The following is a 21,051-nucleotide window of genomic DNA, read 5'->3' as shown; positions in this document are numbered from 1 at the left end:
CAGAGATACTCTGCTAGATCCTTTCAACACAGATTGTCAGAGATAATCTGCCACTTCTGGGAGAGTTCACACCCAAATGCTGAATCATCATTGCTTTAAGTTTACAAAGAAGGACACCATCCTTTTAAATACTGAAGCCCAGTTTATTTCTTTTTTTAAGGGGTCACATGAAATGCAGTATACAGCACATCTATATGCCCTAGTGTATGTAGAGTTTTCATAAGCGACACTACGTGAGCTGTGGGATGTATGAAAAGTGAACGAAAACATAGTACTGGGAGACAGCTGAAAACAGTTATGACGGCATTTATGCAGGTAGTGCGCAACGAAAGCTTTCATTTTGCTCTCCACAATTCCTTGTTTGGGCATCTCAATTAAAGAACATGAAAAGGGCAGTGTACTTTATTTTGCATTGATCTGATTATCATATAGTCATCTCTCGTATAATACAGCGTACCATGGCTTGATGTGTCGATCTCATTAGGAAACGTAAAGAGCAGAATGATTTAATTCCACAATATGGCTGTTCTTAGTGTTGATGGACTTTCGTAACTACACTGAAAAACACAAAATCAGTATGTACATATAGAGCTCGTTAACATAAAATATTATCATTTTGTATGGTTTTCACTTCAGACTTTTTTATTTTGAGAGAGAAAAACACAGAAATTCAGTGTTTCAAAATATTTATTATTGCAAATAATTTACAGAGATGTGCATTGTAATATAATGAAACTTCATAATATAAAAGATTTCTATATACATATGTATTAAGTCTCCGAAAGGAAACCATTTGTTTCAAATATTTCAGTTGGAGTACACTCCTTCACTATTATCAAGTATTGTGGGATCACATCCAGCAATTATTATGAGAAAGTCTTTCATAGAATAATATTAAATTCACAGTTTGCAGAAGATGGGTGCGAGTGATTCCGTTTTTGTTGTTGTTGTTGTTCAATGCACAGGACGACTGATTTTCCTGTTCACTGACTGAGTCTCTCCAGAAGCAGAAATTTTCGTTTTCCACAGCTGTTTGAGGACCTACATGATGATCAGACTAGCTCCTCTTGGTTGATTATGTAGGCTTGGAACCGACACTGTCGTACAATCTCACAAAGAAACTGAAATACAGAAAGGGATACATGATTATCAGTTCCACTAACCATATTTTGAATATTTCATGACAACTGAAAATTTTTATCAGACTAGGATTTAGTTCATAAAAATGTTTTTGTTCATTAATGTCTGTTGCCAGGTGACAATCACATTTATACCAATGAAATCTCTATGCCACCAAAGCAACGATAAGAATCTGAATATCAATGGAGATTCCACAACACTGACTGAAAACAGCAACATGCAGGTAAGTAATATTTTAATCGGTTTCAAAATAAAAATGTTTATCTTCTTTGCATATGAGGGTAATTTACAAATTAAATAAAAAAATCACATAAAATTACTCCTGTTACGTCTATTTTCTCTGTTTAAGTTTCAGCTTATTCTTATAACATTTTCTTAGTAAATACCTGATAAACAGTGCAGTTAATGGTAGTGCATCATAAATAATTATTTTTCAAATTTCTCTAATTACCACTTCAGACTTAGGACACTCTCAAAAGTAGTTTCACAGAGATACGATAATCCTCATTCGAGTTGTCTTTTACCTTATCAGTACAGAACTTCTCTCCACACAACAATTACATTTTTGCTTCAAGAGTCTTCGAAGAGATTACAGAATTTGTTATTAGTTGTAAAGGAACAATACAGTACGTATCTCATTATGGACTGTAACCTGTAATGGTCTAATCATACTTATAGTTCTCTTAGGTTTAGCTCATGGCTGAAGACTCTTCCACTTTGTGTTGTAGATTAGCAATCTTCATCGACGACAAATTTTATTTGGCTTGTGTTTTTCCGCCCCTTTTACAGGAAAAGACGAATTTTTTGCTTCTCAAATGATTCTGTAAGGGCTTAAAACCGATCTCAAAGTAAATATATGTTGCTGCGTGGTGGGATTTATTTTTCTGATGTGAATAAAATTTATAGTTTGGGAATCAACAAGTACAACCACATTGTGGAAAAAAGACTTAACTCATGAAGCATCAATGAGATTTTCTGTGAAATACCTTGTGTTAGTAAAATATATAAGAACAAGAATAATAATTTGTGTGCTACACAAGGTTTAGAGAGCAGTCATTAAATAAATGATGTAATTCTACAGGTGAATTAAGGTCACTCTATGGATAAAGTAAGAGGCAATAAGTATGAGACTTTTCAGGCGACCAAGCTTGAAGATTGATGCACGGAACAACACTGTAGTTGGAACTGATGAAAACCAGCATTTGGAAACTTGTGCTAAGGTGATATGGGACCAAACTGCTGAGGTCATCGGTCCCTAAGCCTACACACTACTTAATCTAACTTAGAGTAGCTTAACGCTATGGACAACACACACACCCATGCCCGAGGGAGAACTCGAACTTCCGGTGTGTGGGGGGGGGGGGGGGGGAGAGGGGCAAAACAAGCATTCTCGAACAGAAAGTAGAGTTACAATATATCAAAGTTCGGCCTGGGAACACAAATGTGTGTAAACTGCTATATGTACATGGAGTTTTCTAAGATAAGGGAAACTTTCTAGAATGCAGTGTGGAAAAAGATACCTAAAATATTGTCATTAATAGGAGCAAAATAGAGATACAAGCACGTGATACGCAATGGGTTAAAGATGCAAATAACATTTATTACAACAGGAGATCAAGAAACACTATGCCATGACATAAGCCACGTAAGCCAAGATTGTAACTTGCCACTCTTGCTCAAAAAAATGTGTGTGAATTCCTGAGGGACCAAACTGCTGAGGTCATCGGTCCCTAGACTTACACACTACTTAAGCTAACTTAACGCTAAACTCACACCCATGTCCGAGGGAGGGCTCGAACCTCTGGCGTGACTCTTGCTCAACTTGCACAGCTTGACAAAGAGGGAATGATGTTAGGGAATGATAATTCGAGTTAAAGGGAAATAATCAGTAATTAAGTCCACAGTATACATAGGCTCTTCGGTTGAAGTTAAGGCAGACATTCAACATGTGTAGAATGAATTTAACAGCATGCTGAAGCAGCACACTTACCACCGACATCGGGGATAACAGTGAATTAAAGACAGCAGTGATGAAGAGTAATCAAAACGTTGGATGTTAACCCGTAAACCTAAGAATTGAGGTGTATGCGGCAAAACAATGTAAAACATTTAGTATCTCAGAAGCAAAGGGACATCAGCATCAGATCGTTTAAAGCTGTATTCGATGAAAAAGATGTGCTTGTATAAAATGATTAGAAGGACGTTTCTGAAACTGCACGAATGGAGTGCAGCTTTGAAATGTGGATTGAGCAAAAAACGCAAAACATGATTAGAGGTATACCACAACGAATTGAGAGAGAAATAAGGTAACAGAAGGAAAAAAAAGTAATTGGTACTTGTACTGTGATTTATACGAGTAGATATGGTTAAGTTGGCACTGAAGTGGAAATAGAGAGAAAATATTTTGAAGTGCGCAGAAGAACTCTTGATTAAGTTAAGGAACAATACAAGGAGAAACAATGGAAATGTGAACATTCACAGCCGGCCGGGGTGGCCGTGCGGTTGTAGGCACTACAGTCTGAAGCCGAGCGACCGCTACGGTCGCAGGTTCGAATCCTGCCTCGGGCATGGATGTGTGTGATGTCCTTATGTTAGGTTTAATTAGTTCTAAGTTCTAGGCGATGGATGACCTCAGAAGTTAGGTCGCATAGTGCTCAGAGCCATTTAAACATTCACAAATAACTTGGAGAACATAACAAAAATTACGGTGTAATAAACGAAGTATTTCAAAAGTAATGGTCAGTATTTTGAAAATGAAAAAGAGAGAAACTATCAAGTACTTTCCAATGCTTGTGGTCTACAAATTCGTAGTTTATTAAAAAGGGCATTTGCGTTTAGAAATTTGTAGAAATGTGTAATCAAGACTTCGCGAAGTATGTTAAGGCAAGTATTCTACTTGCTGCTCCTCAGTAAGAATGTAATGTCGAAGTGTCTGTGGAATGATCTACGGATTATCTCTTGGAGATTTGAAGACTTCCACAGCTGCTGATAGCGTTCTCAGTGCTACGTAACTTTTGATTTGGTGTTACAGTGTCGCCAGTGGCATTTTGTGCGACCGTGTGTAGAGGAATCCGTGAGAAATTTCTTGAGATGCGATGATCCAGGCTCCGTTCCGTTTCTCACTATACGCCGTATCGTAACCTATATACCTTATATTATGGAGGAAAAAAATTATTAGGAGCACTGTCACTGGTAAACCACAACTTCTATTGTCGCAGTAAAGGAATATTTTCAAAAATACATGGAAGAACAGGTAATTCAAAACTTTACTGCTCTGCTGTGATACCACGTCGAGTTACGACGTATGGATGATTCTGTCCAGAAACTAGAATAAAAAAAGCTTGTTTCACTTATGAGTGACGATTGATGTCAGTCGGAGCGTGAAGGTTGTGGGAATTAAAACCTCATAGCAAATGAGTCGAGGTTCACCTGTGTAGAGTATAATGTTGTTCCTTGTTGCTGTCAAAATCCGAAATGAAGCATACGAAGAGCTTATACACAAATATTGCACTTAACTGCAGGTAATACAGGTGAAGAGTTGTAGGTCTGATGATAGCCTTATGTTTCTATGACTGTGTAGGCTCTAGGAGAATAACTATTCTCGAAGATGCGTGTTTGGCGGCAACATGACTGATGATAGTATGCTCCAGGTTTTGCGGTATGAACTGGAAACATACTGGTTCGTGTTTATCCTGGCATACTCTTTCTTTTTCTATTATTTTTGTACTGTATATTGTAGTAGTTCATAAACGATAGAACGTCGGACCACTGGTCTCGAAAATGCCATACTTATCGAATTTCTACGTTGCAATTATAATAAGACTGTGCTCATTATAATGTATTGATTATTAATTTTGAAACATTTTGAATGCAGAACAATTCCTTACCTTTCATACGTCAGTAGTCGTTCGATTGGTTCTATGTAGCCCTCAGCACTTTCCTGTTTAAAGCCTTATGCTATTCGTTTCATCACCACGTAACTACTTCACTCAATGTGTTCTCTAATTGGTCTTACGTATTCCTGCCTTTGTTACCCACTTGTGACTTTTCCCTCTGCTGCCTGCACCTAGTTAAACTATTTCTGCATATCAGAACAGAATGTCCCTCTAATCAGTTGCTTATTCTGCTGGTGGCCTTTCCGTGAACAGATGAAGAAATAATCGAAGGAAAGTAAGAGGAAACAACAGATTACGAAGAACAAAATCTGGTACGTGGTACTCTGGCGTTACGATACTTTTAGACTTGCGCTGTGTCATATTGCAATATTTTCTTTGGATCTGGGACCAGAGTTGCTAAGTACTTCTACAGTCTTTCCATAGCTCCTACAGCTGTCAGTTCTTGGTATATTTTCTATGCTATCGCACAGTTTCAGCCTATAAATGTTTACGAGCACCTATTTAAGTTTGTTAACTCTACGATCATCTAAGATCTGCGATAGAAAGTACTGCCATGTTGGTCTCGTACAGGTATAGTATATAAATCACGATCCACCTTGTACTTCTCAGTTTAGATGTCATCTGTAATTAAAAGTGTAAAATTTGACAGGTGGCGGCTAAAATCGTGTATATAAACACTCAACGTACTTTGTATTACTCAAGAGCACTTTACGTGACTTGTAAGTAGATGTTGTACAGTTTTAATTATGGAAATGACGTGTGCAACCAGAATTACAAGACTTAGGACATTAGGACATGGTTATGTAGAACAAGTGTAAGAGACAAGTATACCCATACTTGCCATTGCAGATTTTTCACGATCATACAACGAATAAATGTTTCTATATAGTCGAAAATTGCCTAAGACCGAAATTGTGCAACAGCAAGGAGGATAATTAAAACTTCTCCACGAAAAAATAACATTTTGCAGACAGATAACCGAAATGAAAGCAGTGGTTCTGGTGCTTACATAGCGGTGTAACACAATTGAGATTTTGATGGAAAAAGTGAAAATCAGAGGCATATCAGTTTTCTACATCTTACATATTCTGAACCTAACTAATGTCGCCGCCCGCTGTTCACTTCCACTCAAAACGCCCAGCGAACCGAAGCAGCAGCGGGAATGTAGCAGTTACGCCGGGCCATCCAAGACGACGTCTTTAGCTGCTTACTCATTATGTTTGAGAGCTGACTGCATCAGCACAGCCCCGAAATAAAGGAGCAAAGCAAAATCACGTGAGACGTGGATTTATCACAGCAGAAAGGGGCGAAGAGGCTACCACTTCTGAGCAAGTAGATGCTGAGAGTGTTGAGCCGGCCGTTCTGGCCGAGCGGTTCTAGGCGCTTCAGTCGGGAAACGCGCGACCGCTACTGTCGCAGGTTCGAATACTGCCTCGGGCATGGCTGTGCGTGATGTCCGTAGGTTAGTTAGGTTTAAGGAGTTTTAAGTTCTAGATGTTAACTCTCCTAGTGCCCAGAGCAATTTTTTTTTTTTTTTTCTGGGTGTTGTTTGAGACCGCCTCGGTGTCGCGGTAACATATCAAGCGCTTAACAGACAAATGGTTCAAAGCACTATGGGATTTAACATCTGAGGTCTTTAGTTCCCTAGACTTAAAACTACTTAAACCTAACTAACCTAAGGACATCACACACATCCATGCCCAGGATTCGAACCTGTGACAGTAGCAGCCACATGGTTCCGGACTGAAGCGCCTAGAACCGCTCGACCACAAGGGCCGGCCGTGACAGACAAACTGTCGCAGTGGCATACTACCGAAATCTCTATTGTCAGGCTAACACTCTTCAGTTGGACATTTTTGCCACGCGAGAACGCCGCAGCCCATTTCACACAGTACACCGACGCAAATGCTGCTTCCTGGGCTATCAACTTTTGTGTCGCCTTTCATATATTCCCGATATTCAGTTCTTGGTTTTCCTCGAATGAAGAAGCAATTCGTAGCAGGTGTTTTCAGAATGATGTCGCTGCAGCAAAAATACAAACAGCTACAACCGAGGTCTCCGCCAAGTCACTCACTGTGGAAGAAAAGACAAGGCGCATACCGAGAGTAAGGTCCGATCGGTCGTTTAATGGAAACCACAGTGAAAAGCCGATAAAACTTTGCATAGGTGTGTCGGGCAGTGTCTCCAGTATGTCCGTCGATCGCGTCACGTCTGTCTTTTCAGGTGTGAGCGCGCAGTCAGCACGTAAACACGCCTAGAAAACAGTGTCTCCCGCCAAGTATGAGTGCCCGTGACGAATTTCGCCTGATTTGATGCGGCCCGCACAACATAACTGTCATGCATTTTCTTCTTCATGACATTTCTCAACCGCACTCTGCAAGGGCAATGAGGACACCCCTACAGTGTTTTCGATGAGAAGTGTTTGATTGCCCTCCATACTGTCCGGACTTAGCTCCCTCTGATTTTCATCTCTGCTGACGTGAACCACTGACTATGAAGTCAACATTTTGGCATAGACAACGAAATGAAGATCAGCGTAGAGAATCGACGAAAAGTGCAGGCTACTCCCTTCTATGTCGAGGTATTGGAAAGTTGGTAGAACGCTACGACAAATGTATCAATTGGGGTGGCGACTATGTAGAGATGTTGCTGGAAGGTGTGGCTAAGTATTACAAGTAAAACACTTTTGATTTTCACTATGATTTCCATTTCGCGACTCATCGGACCTTACTTTCGGAATACGTCTCGTATGTTGCATTGACAGGTGAATGCGTAGAGAAGGATGAAGTCCAACACCAAATTTAGGGGTCGCAAGCTCATTTTCTTTTTTTTATGGTAATAATTATAACTTTATGACTACTCTCGTCTCGCAATCAGCGAAGGAAAAACTGACAACAGTGGGTGGCATGGAATCGTTCAGAAAAGTGTCGTATTTGATTTTATTTCATCGTATGAACCAACAGCAAATTCTAACTGAAGACCGTACTCCAGAAACTCAACAACTACAAAACATCCAAAGATGTATTCGTGTACTTGTAAATGAAGTATATGAATTTGACCAAAACTTACTATCTGCCTCTTTAATCTTGGTCAGAAAACTGTGAAATATTTCTACATTCGACATCTACAAATAACGAGTTTTGCCACATATGAACATCTACTGCTTCTGGTATACCTTTAGTCTTGAATTTCGACAAAGTAGCTGACTAGCTCACATTCTAGGTTGCCAGTTACGTGCCCGCTTTTAGGATATTCGGTACCACTGGAAAGGATTTCAGAAACCCGAAACCCTAAGCCTACCACCACGCCATAATGAGGTTCTAAATCACCATGGCACCTATAGTTCTGGGCAAGGTTTGCCACGTGAGTCATTTAAAGACCACTGCTAACATATTACTAAAAGAGAAGCTACCATTTAAAATGTCTGAACCAAGAGTTCTTATTTACAAGGCATGTACCAAACAACTCGAAGCCATGTTCATTTCCCTTTCGATCACTGTTGAAGTGAAGAAAAGTAACATAGTATCAAGAACGCTCATCTTCAGTAAAATATAGAAAACATGAGGGTTTCAAAAACAGCTGTGGATGTGAATAAATTAAAGAGAGTTTTTGTTACGTCATCAGGAGACGTCCGAGAGTTGTGCCGGAACGCATTAGGGCTGTGGTCGTCAAACTGTGGCTCGAAGCCCGTATGTCGAGGTGTCCAGGGCGTCGCCCTACAGTGTCAATATTGGCTCTTAATTAAAAAAAAAAAAAAAAAGGTTTGACGGCTTATGTCCTGTAGTATTGCAATGAGCATGAGAGTGAAAATAATGATGCACAGTACCTTAATCAACGCATTTATTTAATTGCTATTTTTTTAAGAATTCAAAATAAAATAAAACATTACGACAGTAAAATAATTAATCCGTAGATGTTAAGTTTTTGGAAAAAAATTCATGGCTTTTACGTATTATTAATTCGCAGCAGAAAGCTGATATAAAAATTTTTCCATCGTTGTGTTATGTATTTCTGGTCGTTTGTGGAACGTAATTTTGTAAGATATAAGAAATGTATACTGTTGAAGTATTTTACTATTTTCTATATACATAAATGAGCTAGCAGACAGGCTGGGCGTCAATCTGCGGTTGTTCGCTGATGATGGTGTGGTGTAGAGGAAGGTGTAACACCATAGCTCTAATGATCTACTGATTTATTTTGCTTTTATTTATTTAATGTTACTTCTGTAAATGTGTGTGATTGAATGGGTAACACATAACTGTATATTTCTTTATTTGTTAATATGTGCAAAAGTTCTGTGTTATCCAATGCGTTTGTTTGTTGTTATGTAAACTGCTGATCCTCACTTAGGAATCTTAGCAATTATTGCACCATAAGGTGTAGTGGTTCCCCACGGGAACGGTATTGCATCAGAATGCGCAAATTGTGTTTGGCCTTGCGGAAAAAGGTGGGACTGGTAGCCACCGGTCGGAGACGGACACGGAAGTAGACGAGGAAGTCAGTCGGAGAGCACACGGAGACGGAGACGGAAGCCGTCGGAGACGAGCCACCAGACGGACACGAGTTACGAGTCCGTGCTATTCCATGGGAAAGACGCATATTGTGCTGATTTACAAGAGAGGATTTTCATGCTTCTCTCCAAGGGCTCGAATAGTTGGAAATATTCTGGAATTTGTCTCTATCATCGCCATCAAGAAATCGGCCTGCAATTCCACCTACCTGCATGCAGTTGCCACCACATTGCGCAATCATTGCTTCATAGTGACATTATGATGTACGGTGAAGGATCAGCTTAAAGGATGTGCTAATGTGCTGAAATATAAGGTAATTTAAATCTGAATTTGTGTATCTACCTTGACTTTTCTCCTCATCATAACCTCTTAGGATCCTCACCGTTTGGTCTATACTGATTACCGAGTGTCCTTACTGAAAGTACATTGGAGCCTAGAGTGATTTTGTTAATTAAAGCCTCTTGAACTGAAAATTGATTTTCCTAGTGAAAACTGCTTATTAACGTGTTGTTGCCAACTTCAAGTAAAAGTTCTTAAGACTGAGGCTTATAATGTTTCTTGCTTAGTAAATGATTACATTACTGCTTATTATTGCAAATCGCAGAAGGTGAGTCAGTGTCTTGCATATATGTTATTTTTGTGTCTCACTGCAGTAAATGTGGAAAACTGCAATAGTAGGATATTATATATTCAGGTTTACTCTCTCTCTCTCTCTCTCGTGTATTAGAAGTGCATATTAATAATAACGTTATAAAGACAAGTCACTTTGTGTAAAGTAATAGTGTGTTTTAGTTGCTGTTATAATTTTGCAAATTGCTTCTGCTGCTCTAATTGTTGGTTTCAACCTTATCATATGTATATGTATGTATCAGAGTTAATTGCACTCGCTTGTGGTCAAGTAGAGGTTGTGTTTATCTGTTAAAATTATTAATTACTATTTTCTTCAACGAGAATGTTGATCATTCTTTTGCCTAGTTAGGCTGGCGGCCGTTTTACTATTATCAGTTTAACAGTGCAGGAAGGCAATTTCTTCGTTAGTCACTGTTTAATTAGTTACGTAATTCTGACTTTCATTTCCGATAAGCCACTTCCGTTAGGTACAACATGGTCAAACAACAAAATTCCTCTCTGAGGGTAACACTGTTCTGAGTGCGTTATACCATATTTATTATAACAAAATAATTTTGTTTTGTAAACTGACTCCTACTTTGGGGTTATGGTGTAATAGTAGCAGAGTGTAGTGTTATACGTGGCTTTTCTTTGACAGAATTACTTGTTCTGTTGGGACATAATAAGTAATAAACCAAACTTGGTAATTGATTACGCAAGCTACGTAAACATTGCGCCAAATCGCAGCCCAGTAGTGTTATAAAGGTGTCGGAAAAAAGTGACTGAAGGTTGATACAAAATGACCTATGCAAAATTTGTAGTTGGTATAATGATTAATGTAGGAAAATGTAAATTAATGCAGATGAGTAGGAAAAACAAACACGTGACGTTTGGGTACAGGCACTAGTAGTGCCCCGTTTGACATAGTCAAGTGTTTCAAATATCTGCATGTAACGTTGTGAAGCGATATCAAATGGAACGAAAATGTGAGGATTGTCGTAGGAAAAGTGAATGGTCGACTTCGGTTTATTGTGAGAATTCGAGGAAGGTGTTGTCCGTCTGCTAAGGGGACTGCATGTAGGACACTAGTTGGACCTGTTCTCGAGTACTGCTCCAGTGTCTGGGATCCGCACCAGCTCGTATTGAAAGAAGACATCTAAGGACTTCAGAGACGTGCAGCTAGATTTGTAACTGGTGGGTTCGATCAGCGTGTAAGTGTCACAAATATGCTTCAGAAGCTCAGGTGGGGAAGAAGGAAGGAAGAAGATATTCATTTCGAAGAAGACTACTGAGAATGTTTAGAGAAGCGGCATTGGAAGGTGACTGCAGAACTATCCTACTGCCGCCAACATACATTTCGCGGAAGTGCCACATAGATAAGATACGCATAATTGGGGCTCATATGGAGGCGTTCAGATAGCCGTTTCTGTCTCGCTCTATCTGCGAGTGGAACAGGAAAGGAAACGACTACTTGTGGTACAGTACACCCTCCTCCACGCACTGCACTGTGGCTTTCGGAATATGTAAGTAAATGTAGAAGTAATTGAATAAAGTGTGCTCCATGAAAAATTTTTTTTTTTTTTTTGTGGTTGTTCACTTTTGTGAAAACAGTCCTCAGTTTAGAGAGTACAGTCGGTTTCTGCTGGCGGGCTGCGAACCTCATTAGAATTTGCGACATCGTCGTCCGTCATCGTGAGCATCTTTCGGCCTCTTACCACTGGGTTCAGACGTCTTTAGAGCGAGCAGAGCTCCTCGCGACTGCCGAACAGGTGGTGCCTGTGGTGGTGCCTGCTCCTGGCGCCGCCGAACACGAACAGCTCCGTGTCCCGGCCGCCCAAGTGTCCGTTCTGCGGTTGGCCAGCCTGCTCGCAGCAACCACCACCACCGCCGCCGCCGCCGCCGCCGCCGCCGCCACCGCCACCACCAACAGGACACGCCACACGACGAGACGCCGACCCCCGGAGCAAACCTGAAACTGTTATTTCAAGTGTCTTTCATCATCTTACTTACCAGCAACCCTATATCCAGTTCCTGAAAGAATGGAATTCCCATGCAGGCGGATAATAGATCGCTTTCAAAAGTCGTTGAAAGTCGCCAACTGCTCTCGTTGTCAAACAGTACTCTGGATAAGTTATGCTCCGTATTAAACAAAAACAAGTTTTTTACGCAGCTCAGTGTTTGTGACCTCACATCTCCTGAACTATGTCTGGTACAAAGATATATTTGAAAACACTAGCACAATAACCAGATAAGCTACTTTTATGTAGTTTCAAGTAAAACACGAAAAACTGTCCTGAGACTAGAAACATTTTTTCACTATCCCTGTCTTTTCCGAACCTTTACTTAGGTCAGAGCACATCAGATAACTTATTAAACGCCAAAACAAATATTTATTATAAAATTTATTGCATTTTAAAGAATGAACTAGTCTCTCTCTTCCATCAAACAACTTCGCTTTATGAGTGTCATGTCAACTGAATAAACAAGTATCTAAAGCAACAAGATCACGACTTTACAGGTTACTGAATATTATCAGCTGTCTTACAAATGCAAAACGTATATACTAGAGTAAGAGTTACAGCTTTGGTGGGTTAATAAGTTCATTGTGCTTCTGTTTCTGACAAACTGGGTGTAGCATCCGCAACAGAACTGTCCCATACCAACTTATTAAGTCCATATCTCAAACTTGCGCATCCTTCTTGCCAAGCTTCAAGACATCTTTATGTGTCTCAGATTTAACTGGAAGAGGCACTCTATGTTGTTTTCCTCGGCAAAAATTAAAAATTGTTGATGTTTTTTGAATGATGATACTGGTTGTGGTAACGGCGCACTACAAGGAGCCAGATATGTGTGCTCACTGTACTGGAAGAACCTGTACTTTGAAATACAGTGAAGAGCCAATGAAACTGGTACACCCGCCTAATATCGTGTAACGCCCCCGCGAGGACGCAGAAGTGGCGCAACACGACGTGGCACGAATTCGACTAATGTCTGAAGAAATGTTGGAGGGAACTGACATCACGAATCATGCATAATTGTCCATAAATCCGTAAGAGTACGACGGGGTGCAGATGTCTTCTGAACAGCACCTTGCAAGGCATCCCAGATGTGCTCAATAACGTTCATGTCTGGGGAGTTTGGTGGCCAGCGGAAGTGTTTAAACTCAGAAGAGTGTTCCTGGAGCCACTCGTAGCAAATTCTGGACTTGTGGGGAGTCGCATTGTCTTGTTGGAATTTCCCAATTCCCAAGTCCTCCTTAATACACAATGGACATTAATGGATGTAGGTGATCAGACAGGATGCTTACGCACGTGTCACCTGTCAGAGTCGCATCTAGACGTATCAGGGGTCCAATATCACTCTGATTGCACACGACCCACACCATTACAGAGCATGCAGCAGCTTGAACAGTCCCCTGCTGACATGCAGGGTCGATGGATCCATGAGGTTGTCTCCACAGCCGTACACGTCCATTCGCTTGATACAATTTCAAACGAGACGCGTCCGTCCAGGCAACCATGTTTCCAGTCATCAATAGTCCAATGTCGGTGTTGACGGGCCCAGGCGAGGCATGAAGCTCAGTGTCGTGCAGTCATCAAGGGTACACGCGTGGATCTTCGCCTCTCAAAGCCCATATTGATGATGTTTCGATGAATGGTTCGCACGCTGACACTTGTTGATGGCCCAGCATTGAAATCTGCAGCAATCTGGGAAGGGCTGCAGTTCTGTCACGTTGAATGATTCTATTCAGTCGCCGTTGGTCCCGTTCTTGCAGGATCTTTTTCCGGCCGCAGCGATGTCGGAGATTTGATGTTTTACTGGATTCCTAAAATTCACGGCACACTCGTGGAATGGTCATATAGGAAAATCCCCACTTCATCGCTACCTCAGAGATGCTGGGTCTCATCGTTCGTGCGCCGACTGTAACACCAAGTTCAACCTCATTTAAATCTTGACAATCTGCCATTGTAGCAGCAGTAACCGATCTCACAACTGCGCCAGACACTTATTGTCTTATATAGGCGTTGCCGACCGCAGCGCCGTATTCTGCCTTTTTACCATATCTCTGTACTTGAATACCAATGTCTATATGTTATTTGTCGCTTCAATGTAGTAAACCTCATTATCAGTTTACGTTATTACCTGTAACGTTATTACGTTGAACTGAAACAACAGTTTTGGTTGGATAAGAAGTCTAAAAATAGACCGTGTGTAATATCAACTACAGTGAATTTTTTGGAAGTATTCTGACGAGTTTTTCCAGTCATTTGGATCGTATAACTACGCCTTTCACAAGCCGAAATCTGAAACTTGTTTGTTACAATGGCAAGGTAATTCCCAGACGTGTCTAGTTCTTACTACAAACACCCGACATTCACGAGTCTGTTGCCTATTTCATCCTGAACTGTTCGCATCAAACTATGATGTCGTAGCAAGATCTCATTTTCGGCCAAAAGGGAACGTACCGGAATATTTCAACAATGCCCTGAATTTTGCAAGTAACTTTAGTGGTGTCTGTGGATGATGTCTGCTAAATATTCTCAGGAACATACCATCTCCGATTTCCAGGCAGTTGCCGCAGTAGATCACAAGTGGTCTCATTACGAGGCACTGGATGAATACAGTCTGGGTACGTTACGCTCCATTTTAAGCAACAACAAGCCTTTCACACTTTTCAGTGTTTATGACATCACATCTCACGAAGTATGGGCCATGAAATAATTTTTCAGATACACTCAGTGATGTACGTGGATACTGTCTGCAAACTGCTACAAGACAGTGTGACGCACGCACCCCGTCCTCCCTCTCTCGTGGGCCTCTGTCCATGAGATATGACGTCATAAACACTAAAACGCATGAAAAAGTTATGCTGCTTGAAATAGAGCGTAACCCATCTAGACTGTATCATCCAGTGCCTCGTAATGATAACACTTAGTGCCTTCCAATAAAACTTTAAGCATAAGTTTCTCTCGGTTACACGCTTAACATCACATATTTAACACATTAACGCATTTGTAAAGCTGTTTTATGCAAGGAATTTCGATCCTTTAAACAATCAGGGGTTTTACTGGTTTACCAGATAACATGTACACATTCTCGGTGTCTCTAGTATGGGAAATCCCTTCAGGGCCGTAACTAAACCTCTGTGCAGAGCATGACATTCGCCCTTGAAGTTGTCTGTCGACTATCCTGTTACATGTATGAGTCACGGACATATGCTGACACCAAAAATAAGCTGCAAAGCATTCGTTTCAAAGCTTCCAGCGAATATTATCCCTGAGTGCAATCAACTATTAGCCAATGTCGCCTCATCCATCCCACCAACATCAGCATCAGACACTAGCTAAACTTTGGAATGCAAAAGAATTTTCTTTAAATATTTTTATTTTTAATATGACGAAAGATAATTGATATTTAGCATTTGCAAGTGTTTTGTTAAATCACAAATTAGAGAGCCAAAGAGACAATTGGTACTGCTTATTTCTAACACTTTGTTTTTATGAAATGATGAGGCAGTTTTCAGTTCTTCACGGTTGCTACCTACCAGTCCTTGTACCTACACTGAGTGCAAGCACTTGCAACAAAGCATGCTTCCTCTGCATCATTCCTTCCCTTAGCGACAGTTACGTCATCCACACTCTGTACCCCCCATTAACAATCAACCAAGTTAAAATATGTGAACTATGCTTACTGTGTGTAAATAACATGATTGCTCGACTGATTAATTGTGAACTAACTGGAACTGGACTTCACATATCCAAAGCATTGCCTCTTACCACTGTCACTTGTAATAATAATGCTGGTTAGGCCCTACATCGATATAGTAGCCATTACATGTTTACTGTTGTGCAGTCAATTAGTTCGTGTATCTCATGCGAAGTCAATAATGCAGAAGTTTCTAGTCCATTGCAGGAAATATCTACAACGACGAAAATGGCATTTTCATAAGATATTTAAGCATATTTGTCATGTATGTATCAATATTACTGTCTTAAATTCTTGTTGCAATAGCCAATGTTTACGTGTAATGGGTAGACTATGTGAAGAAGACTTTATTCATACCTTCGTTCGACAAGTATCTATCACATTGTTGCACTCATATGGCTATTTTTTCAGACACACGTAATCACTGGTAATTTATGTTATGAGTATCATAGCCTTATGAAATAGTGGTAACAGTAATGATGTTTCATATATGATTTAGTTTTGTGCCCAAAATAGAATAGAACCCTTTTGTTATTTACTCCCAGAATATTTCATTTTACACTTCAGGGGGTAATTATCACCACGTTACGAACCATTGCTTACAGGGAAGCTTATACAATCTGGGCAGCGACTCAGCAGCTGTAGGGAGCTTATCTCCCTCACACGCCAAGCATAGTTCTCTGGTAAGTGTACATTCCTTGTGATGTGAGTGAAAACCTCACAGGAACTGAGAGGCAGGTATAGTATTTCTAACCTATAGTTCATTGTGTTCCTCCTCAGATTACCTGACATTATATGTATGTGGCTCATGTTCCTGGACACTCACCACCTTTATTTGAAATAATAGAGTCAATAAGTATATCTTATTTTAGAAACATTTAAAAAATAGATGTTAACGAAATAAGTGTGTAAGTGTGTGTGTGTGTGTGTGTGTGTGTGTGTGTGTGTGTGTGTGTGCGTGTGCATGTGCGTGCATGTGAGTTTAATATTGCTGTTGTCGTTCCACTATTTCCTTTTTGCATTGCTTTTTGTCCATACAATCTTTACATTCCACATCTCTAATTTCATTGCTTCGTGTACATTCTGTTTACAGCATTCTTGCTCTACATTCTGTTTTCAACAATCTTGCTCATCTAGCTCTTTTTCTTTTTTCAGCACATATCCACTACATTACTCATTTTGGCCATCTTGAACCACACACCTTTTCAAGATGCCAACACCGAAGTAGCCCCTTGGTTTAAATTATAATCTTCGATTTTCCTCTTTATTTCCTTCTTTGTTATGTGATCCAGCCCTGATAATATGCTATTCCTCCTCCAGTAGTCCATTTCCATTATTTGAAGCTCTGTTTATCATTCTTATTAATTTGGCAGGTTTCTTATCCAAACTTCGAAATATATCGTCCAACTCTTATGTTACATCTTTTGGTTTTTATTGTTAGTTTTTTATTCCATAAGGCTGCATTTAACTGTTGGATAGTCTTTTTGCCTTGTCCAACATTACTTTTTACTTCTTTTTGTGCTCTTTTCACTAACTGATAAAGTTACTCCAGGAATTTTAAAAGCTTTATTTTCTTTTAAGGGGACACTCTCCTGAACGGGCTGCATTTTTAGCATTATCTTCACCCTCATGTGCAAACGATCTATAAATGAGAGGTAGCTCAAAATTCATACATACAGTTAGGGTCATTATTCAAAGCATTTCCAAAAAAAATCATTGTTATATTTTGTTACTGAGAACCATATTTATAATAGTATAAAAAAGGAACATTATTTGACTGCAGTACTATTTTCTTTGGAACCACAGCCTTTCTAGCTTGGAAAAAGAGTCAGAGTACAGAAAACATTCACATAAGTGTTTTATGCCCCCAGTTTCCTTCCATGATGCTGATCTGTGAAAAAGACAAATAATTTATTTTACTACAACAAAAATATTTAAAATTCTATCTCAAATATCACCGACATCATCATTATGTCATAAATTTTTCGGGAAATATTAGGTAAGGGAGGTAGAGGAGGTCATTCTAAACATCTGTATAAATTTTTGTGGTTTAACTTCAGTTATTTAGGAGAAAAGTGTACCTAAATGATGAAAATTCAAGTTTTCAGTAAATCGCAAAAGTAGATTTACAGTTTTATTAACTTACGACCATGCTCGTTTAGAACATTCCAGCTGCATACTCCAGTTGTCCTCCTGCTTCCTTATCCTCCATACTCTTTCTCTTCAGTCTTTTCTTTATCCGTGACTGCTTGGTAGCAGCTTCTGCAGCTGTCTCTGCTTCGGTTACCCGCCGCTTATCGATAGCAGTTAGAGCTGAAGCCATATTCCTTCCCGTCTGGATGTTTAGTTTCTTCACAACATTGCACCATCATTGAATATTATTATTGCATCCATTACACCAATCTTCATCACTGTCAGCCGAACAAATACAGTTTTGGGTATTCTCTGCCATATACAGCTGCTGAAGCTTTCATTTGCATTCTGAGAGAGGCCATACACACATTTCCTAAGTAGATTTTTATTTGCCAGATCCCTCTATATAGGCCTAATTGCCTCCATTACAGCAAGTGGTAAGGAATGCTTGTGGGTATATTGTATGCCTGTAGCATTGCTGAACTAGTACTTACACCACAAATCTTCCACTTTTGGACACAAACCATGCTGTGGGGTTTCATCTGTTGACATTCTGTGAAACCATGTTGCCGAAACAGCTCGTCTAATGTTTTCCAAATCTCGTACATTTCTCCTTATTACTAGTCCATAATATTGAGTCAGAGAATCAGTTTCACTTTTTGTAAGACGACCTGGACCACTTATGTGTTTTCTGTCTGACAGTTTTTTTCCACTGAAGTCTTTAGATAATTTTCTCAGTCAAGCTCCCATTCTTTTTTGTATATGCCCAATACATTCAAGCTTTTCTGTCAGTGTGTCCTCATATGATCTGTCATTAACAACTGTAGTGTGTCCTTTACAGTCTCCATCCCCAAGGTAGCATACACACTTTACACCACGACTGACCTCCCATCTTCTAAAAATGTTTAGAACTCCTTCCGTTTCCATGTTTCCACTTGGGCCATCAAAGTAATTTACTTTAACAACCCTGGCAGTGCTTTGTTAGACATTTATAATCTAGTATCTTACCAGATTCAATAAATGTGGCAGTTACAATCCAATTCAGAGAAGTATGACCTCTCTCTGCCAATATGCATCAAATGCTGCTACAATACCTGTATTCTCAGACAAAGTTACTGCTTCTTCTGCTGCTCTTTTCATTGAATGTTCACTTACACCACATAAAGCATTAAGTATTAATTTATTGTATCTGTCAAATCTCAGTGGAGGAGGAGGCAAATCCATCACTGCACAAAACGTCTGGGCAGCTCTTCTTTCCCTTCCAATACATCACATTGCATAAGCAAGCTGAATATTTACTCGGTAATGTCGACTATCAATTACTGGCGATGTCATAGTTTCGCTGTGCATCTTACACGAGCTACAGGCAATCACTAACCAACTTGAAAGACCCTTCCTTACTGAAATGTCCTCAGATACGTCAATACTATCTTCAGAATTGCAGTACTTACATTTCACAGAAGTCTTCAAAAATCCTGACAGCAAAATTATTTTCACAATCAAATTTCCGTCGTTATAGCTGCTCACAATACTATTATGCTTATTCTTATTACATTCAGAAAGCGGAAGTTGACTTCTAGAAGCACTGCTTGTAGGCACAGTTTCTGCGAGTGACTTTTGAAGCAACTAATGGGTATTATTCGGTTGTGTTTGGGACAGGTTGCCGCGAAACTTTCGTTTGGGGATAAATTTCTTACTCTCGGTATTTGTAGCGCAGTAAACATACACAAAGAAACAAAACGAGACACAATACCTACAAAACCACACGTGTATGAAATTCTGAAATCGTATATTCTCAGACTTTTGTTTACATTCGAACCATAGCCTTCTAGACAAGCCCATACTTTGGTTCTGAGAGTCAGTGCCTTCTAGAATACACCTGTGTTGAAGGTCTGTAACTAACGACTGAAGAAACGGAAGCATCACGTATTCTGATTCACTTCAAACTGACAGATGGGGGTGGCCCATGTGCAACATTACGTTCAACCTGACGTTTTGAACGAACGGAAAAGTATAATGCTCATAAACCATACATTTTTAAAAGCAAACGAAATGCTCTTTTCTATAGAGCAAGAAAATTTTTATAACATTGTTTCGTTATTTTGACGAACATGTATCCTTAACTTGCCAATATCAGCTACCGAATCTATTGTCTCATTTTCTCCCAATGCAAGATCTTTACTTTTAGCAAAATTTATTGAAAGGCTACATTGCTCTTAATGTACCAGAACAGACATTCAACATCTTCAATACCTGTTGCAACAAACACTTGACTATCCTCAAAAAATCGTGTATACAACATATCTGTTCCAACTGGTGTTACCATGCTGAAGCGTTGCATTTGTATTCTTCTAGGGCTTCCTCTAAATAGATTTTTAATAATATAGAAGCTATAATTTGTAATGAGGTTTAAAATGCAGTCTATGTGGCGTCGCCACTGGATAAGTTAAGACTACACGGCATGCCTTTTTAAATTGTGTACGCTCTTTACTGACTAAACTGGTAGCAGAGAATTCCCTCATAATTCGCCATTGCAGCTATACCTCCACATTGAGATCCGGTCCACCACCAATGATTCCACTACAGCGAAATGTACATCATCTGAAAGAAACAGGCAGGTGGATTTCACGTCAACAACCACGAGATGTGACGGACCTGCATATCTCCAATGACGATCTCACCGCATCCAGTTGTGGTAACCAGGCAGAGTATCCAAAAAAATATGGCACGTACTGCATAAAAAGTAGATTGTATATGAAGGAGGCGTAAACACTGAAAGAGTACTGAAGATTGTGTTAAGAAAATCGACAGAACAGTTATTGGCTAGAACGCATGCAGCAGTAACTTTTACAGTAGCTTCAAGACGCAAGTAAATGCTTTTCAGCCACCGAATTTGAACTCGCGCAAGACCTAGCAAGAAATGTCAGAGAGGCTTGTAAAATTCTAGCCAAGTGGTTCCAGGAATGTCTTATCTACGAAAAGGTGAGAGAAATGGTTGAGAATAGTACCAGGTCAAATCGTTGTTTCAGTTCCTTTTACTGATGAACTGAGGATAG

The 21,051-nt window shown here is 39.8% G+C and overlaps 1 protein-coding gene across 2 annotated transcripts in view; it reads right to left on the bottom strand.

Moving 5' to 3' along the window:
- Positions 1 to 720: 720 nt before the first annotated feature.
- The window catches only part of LOC126203145 (prolactin-releasing peptide receptor-like), a 918,861-nt gene continuing 898,530 nt past the window's right edge, over positions 721 to 21,051 (bottom strand). For both annotated transcript variants that reach the window (XM_049937389.1, XM_049937390.1), the window contains 2 exons: positions 11,872 to 12,131; positions 721 to 1,121 (listed from right to left, as the gene is read on the bottom strand). In XM_049937389.1, the coding sequence (XP_049793346.1) occupies positions 11,890 to 12,131 (242 nt within the window). In that variant the 3' untranslated portion in view covers positions 721 to 1,121; positions 11,872 to 11,889. The remainder of the gene's footprint in view (positions 1,122 to 11,871; positions 12,132 to 21,051) is intronic.

The sequence above is a fragment of the Schistocerca nitens genome, chromosome 9 (assembly GCF_023898315.1).
Source record: "Schistocerca nitens isolate TAMUIC-IGC-003100 chromosome 9, iqSchNite1.1, whole genome shotgun sequence".
Classification (NCBI taxonomy): Eukaryota; Metazoa; Arthropoda; class Insecta; order Orthoptera; family Acrididae; genus Schistocerca; species Schistocerca nitens.
Note: the sequence above shows the minus strand (reverse complement) of the source record. Positions and strands in the feature narration are given on the sequence as shown.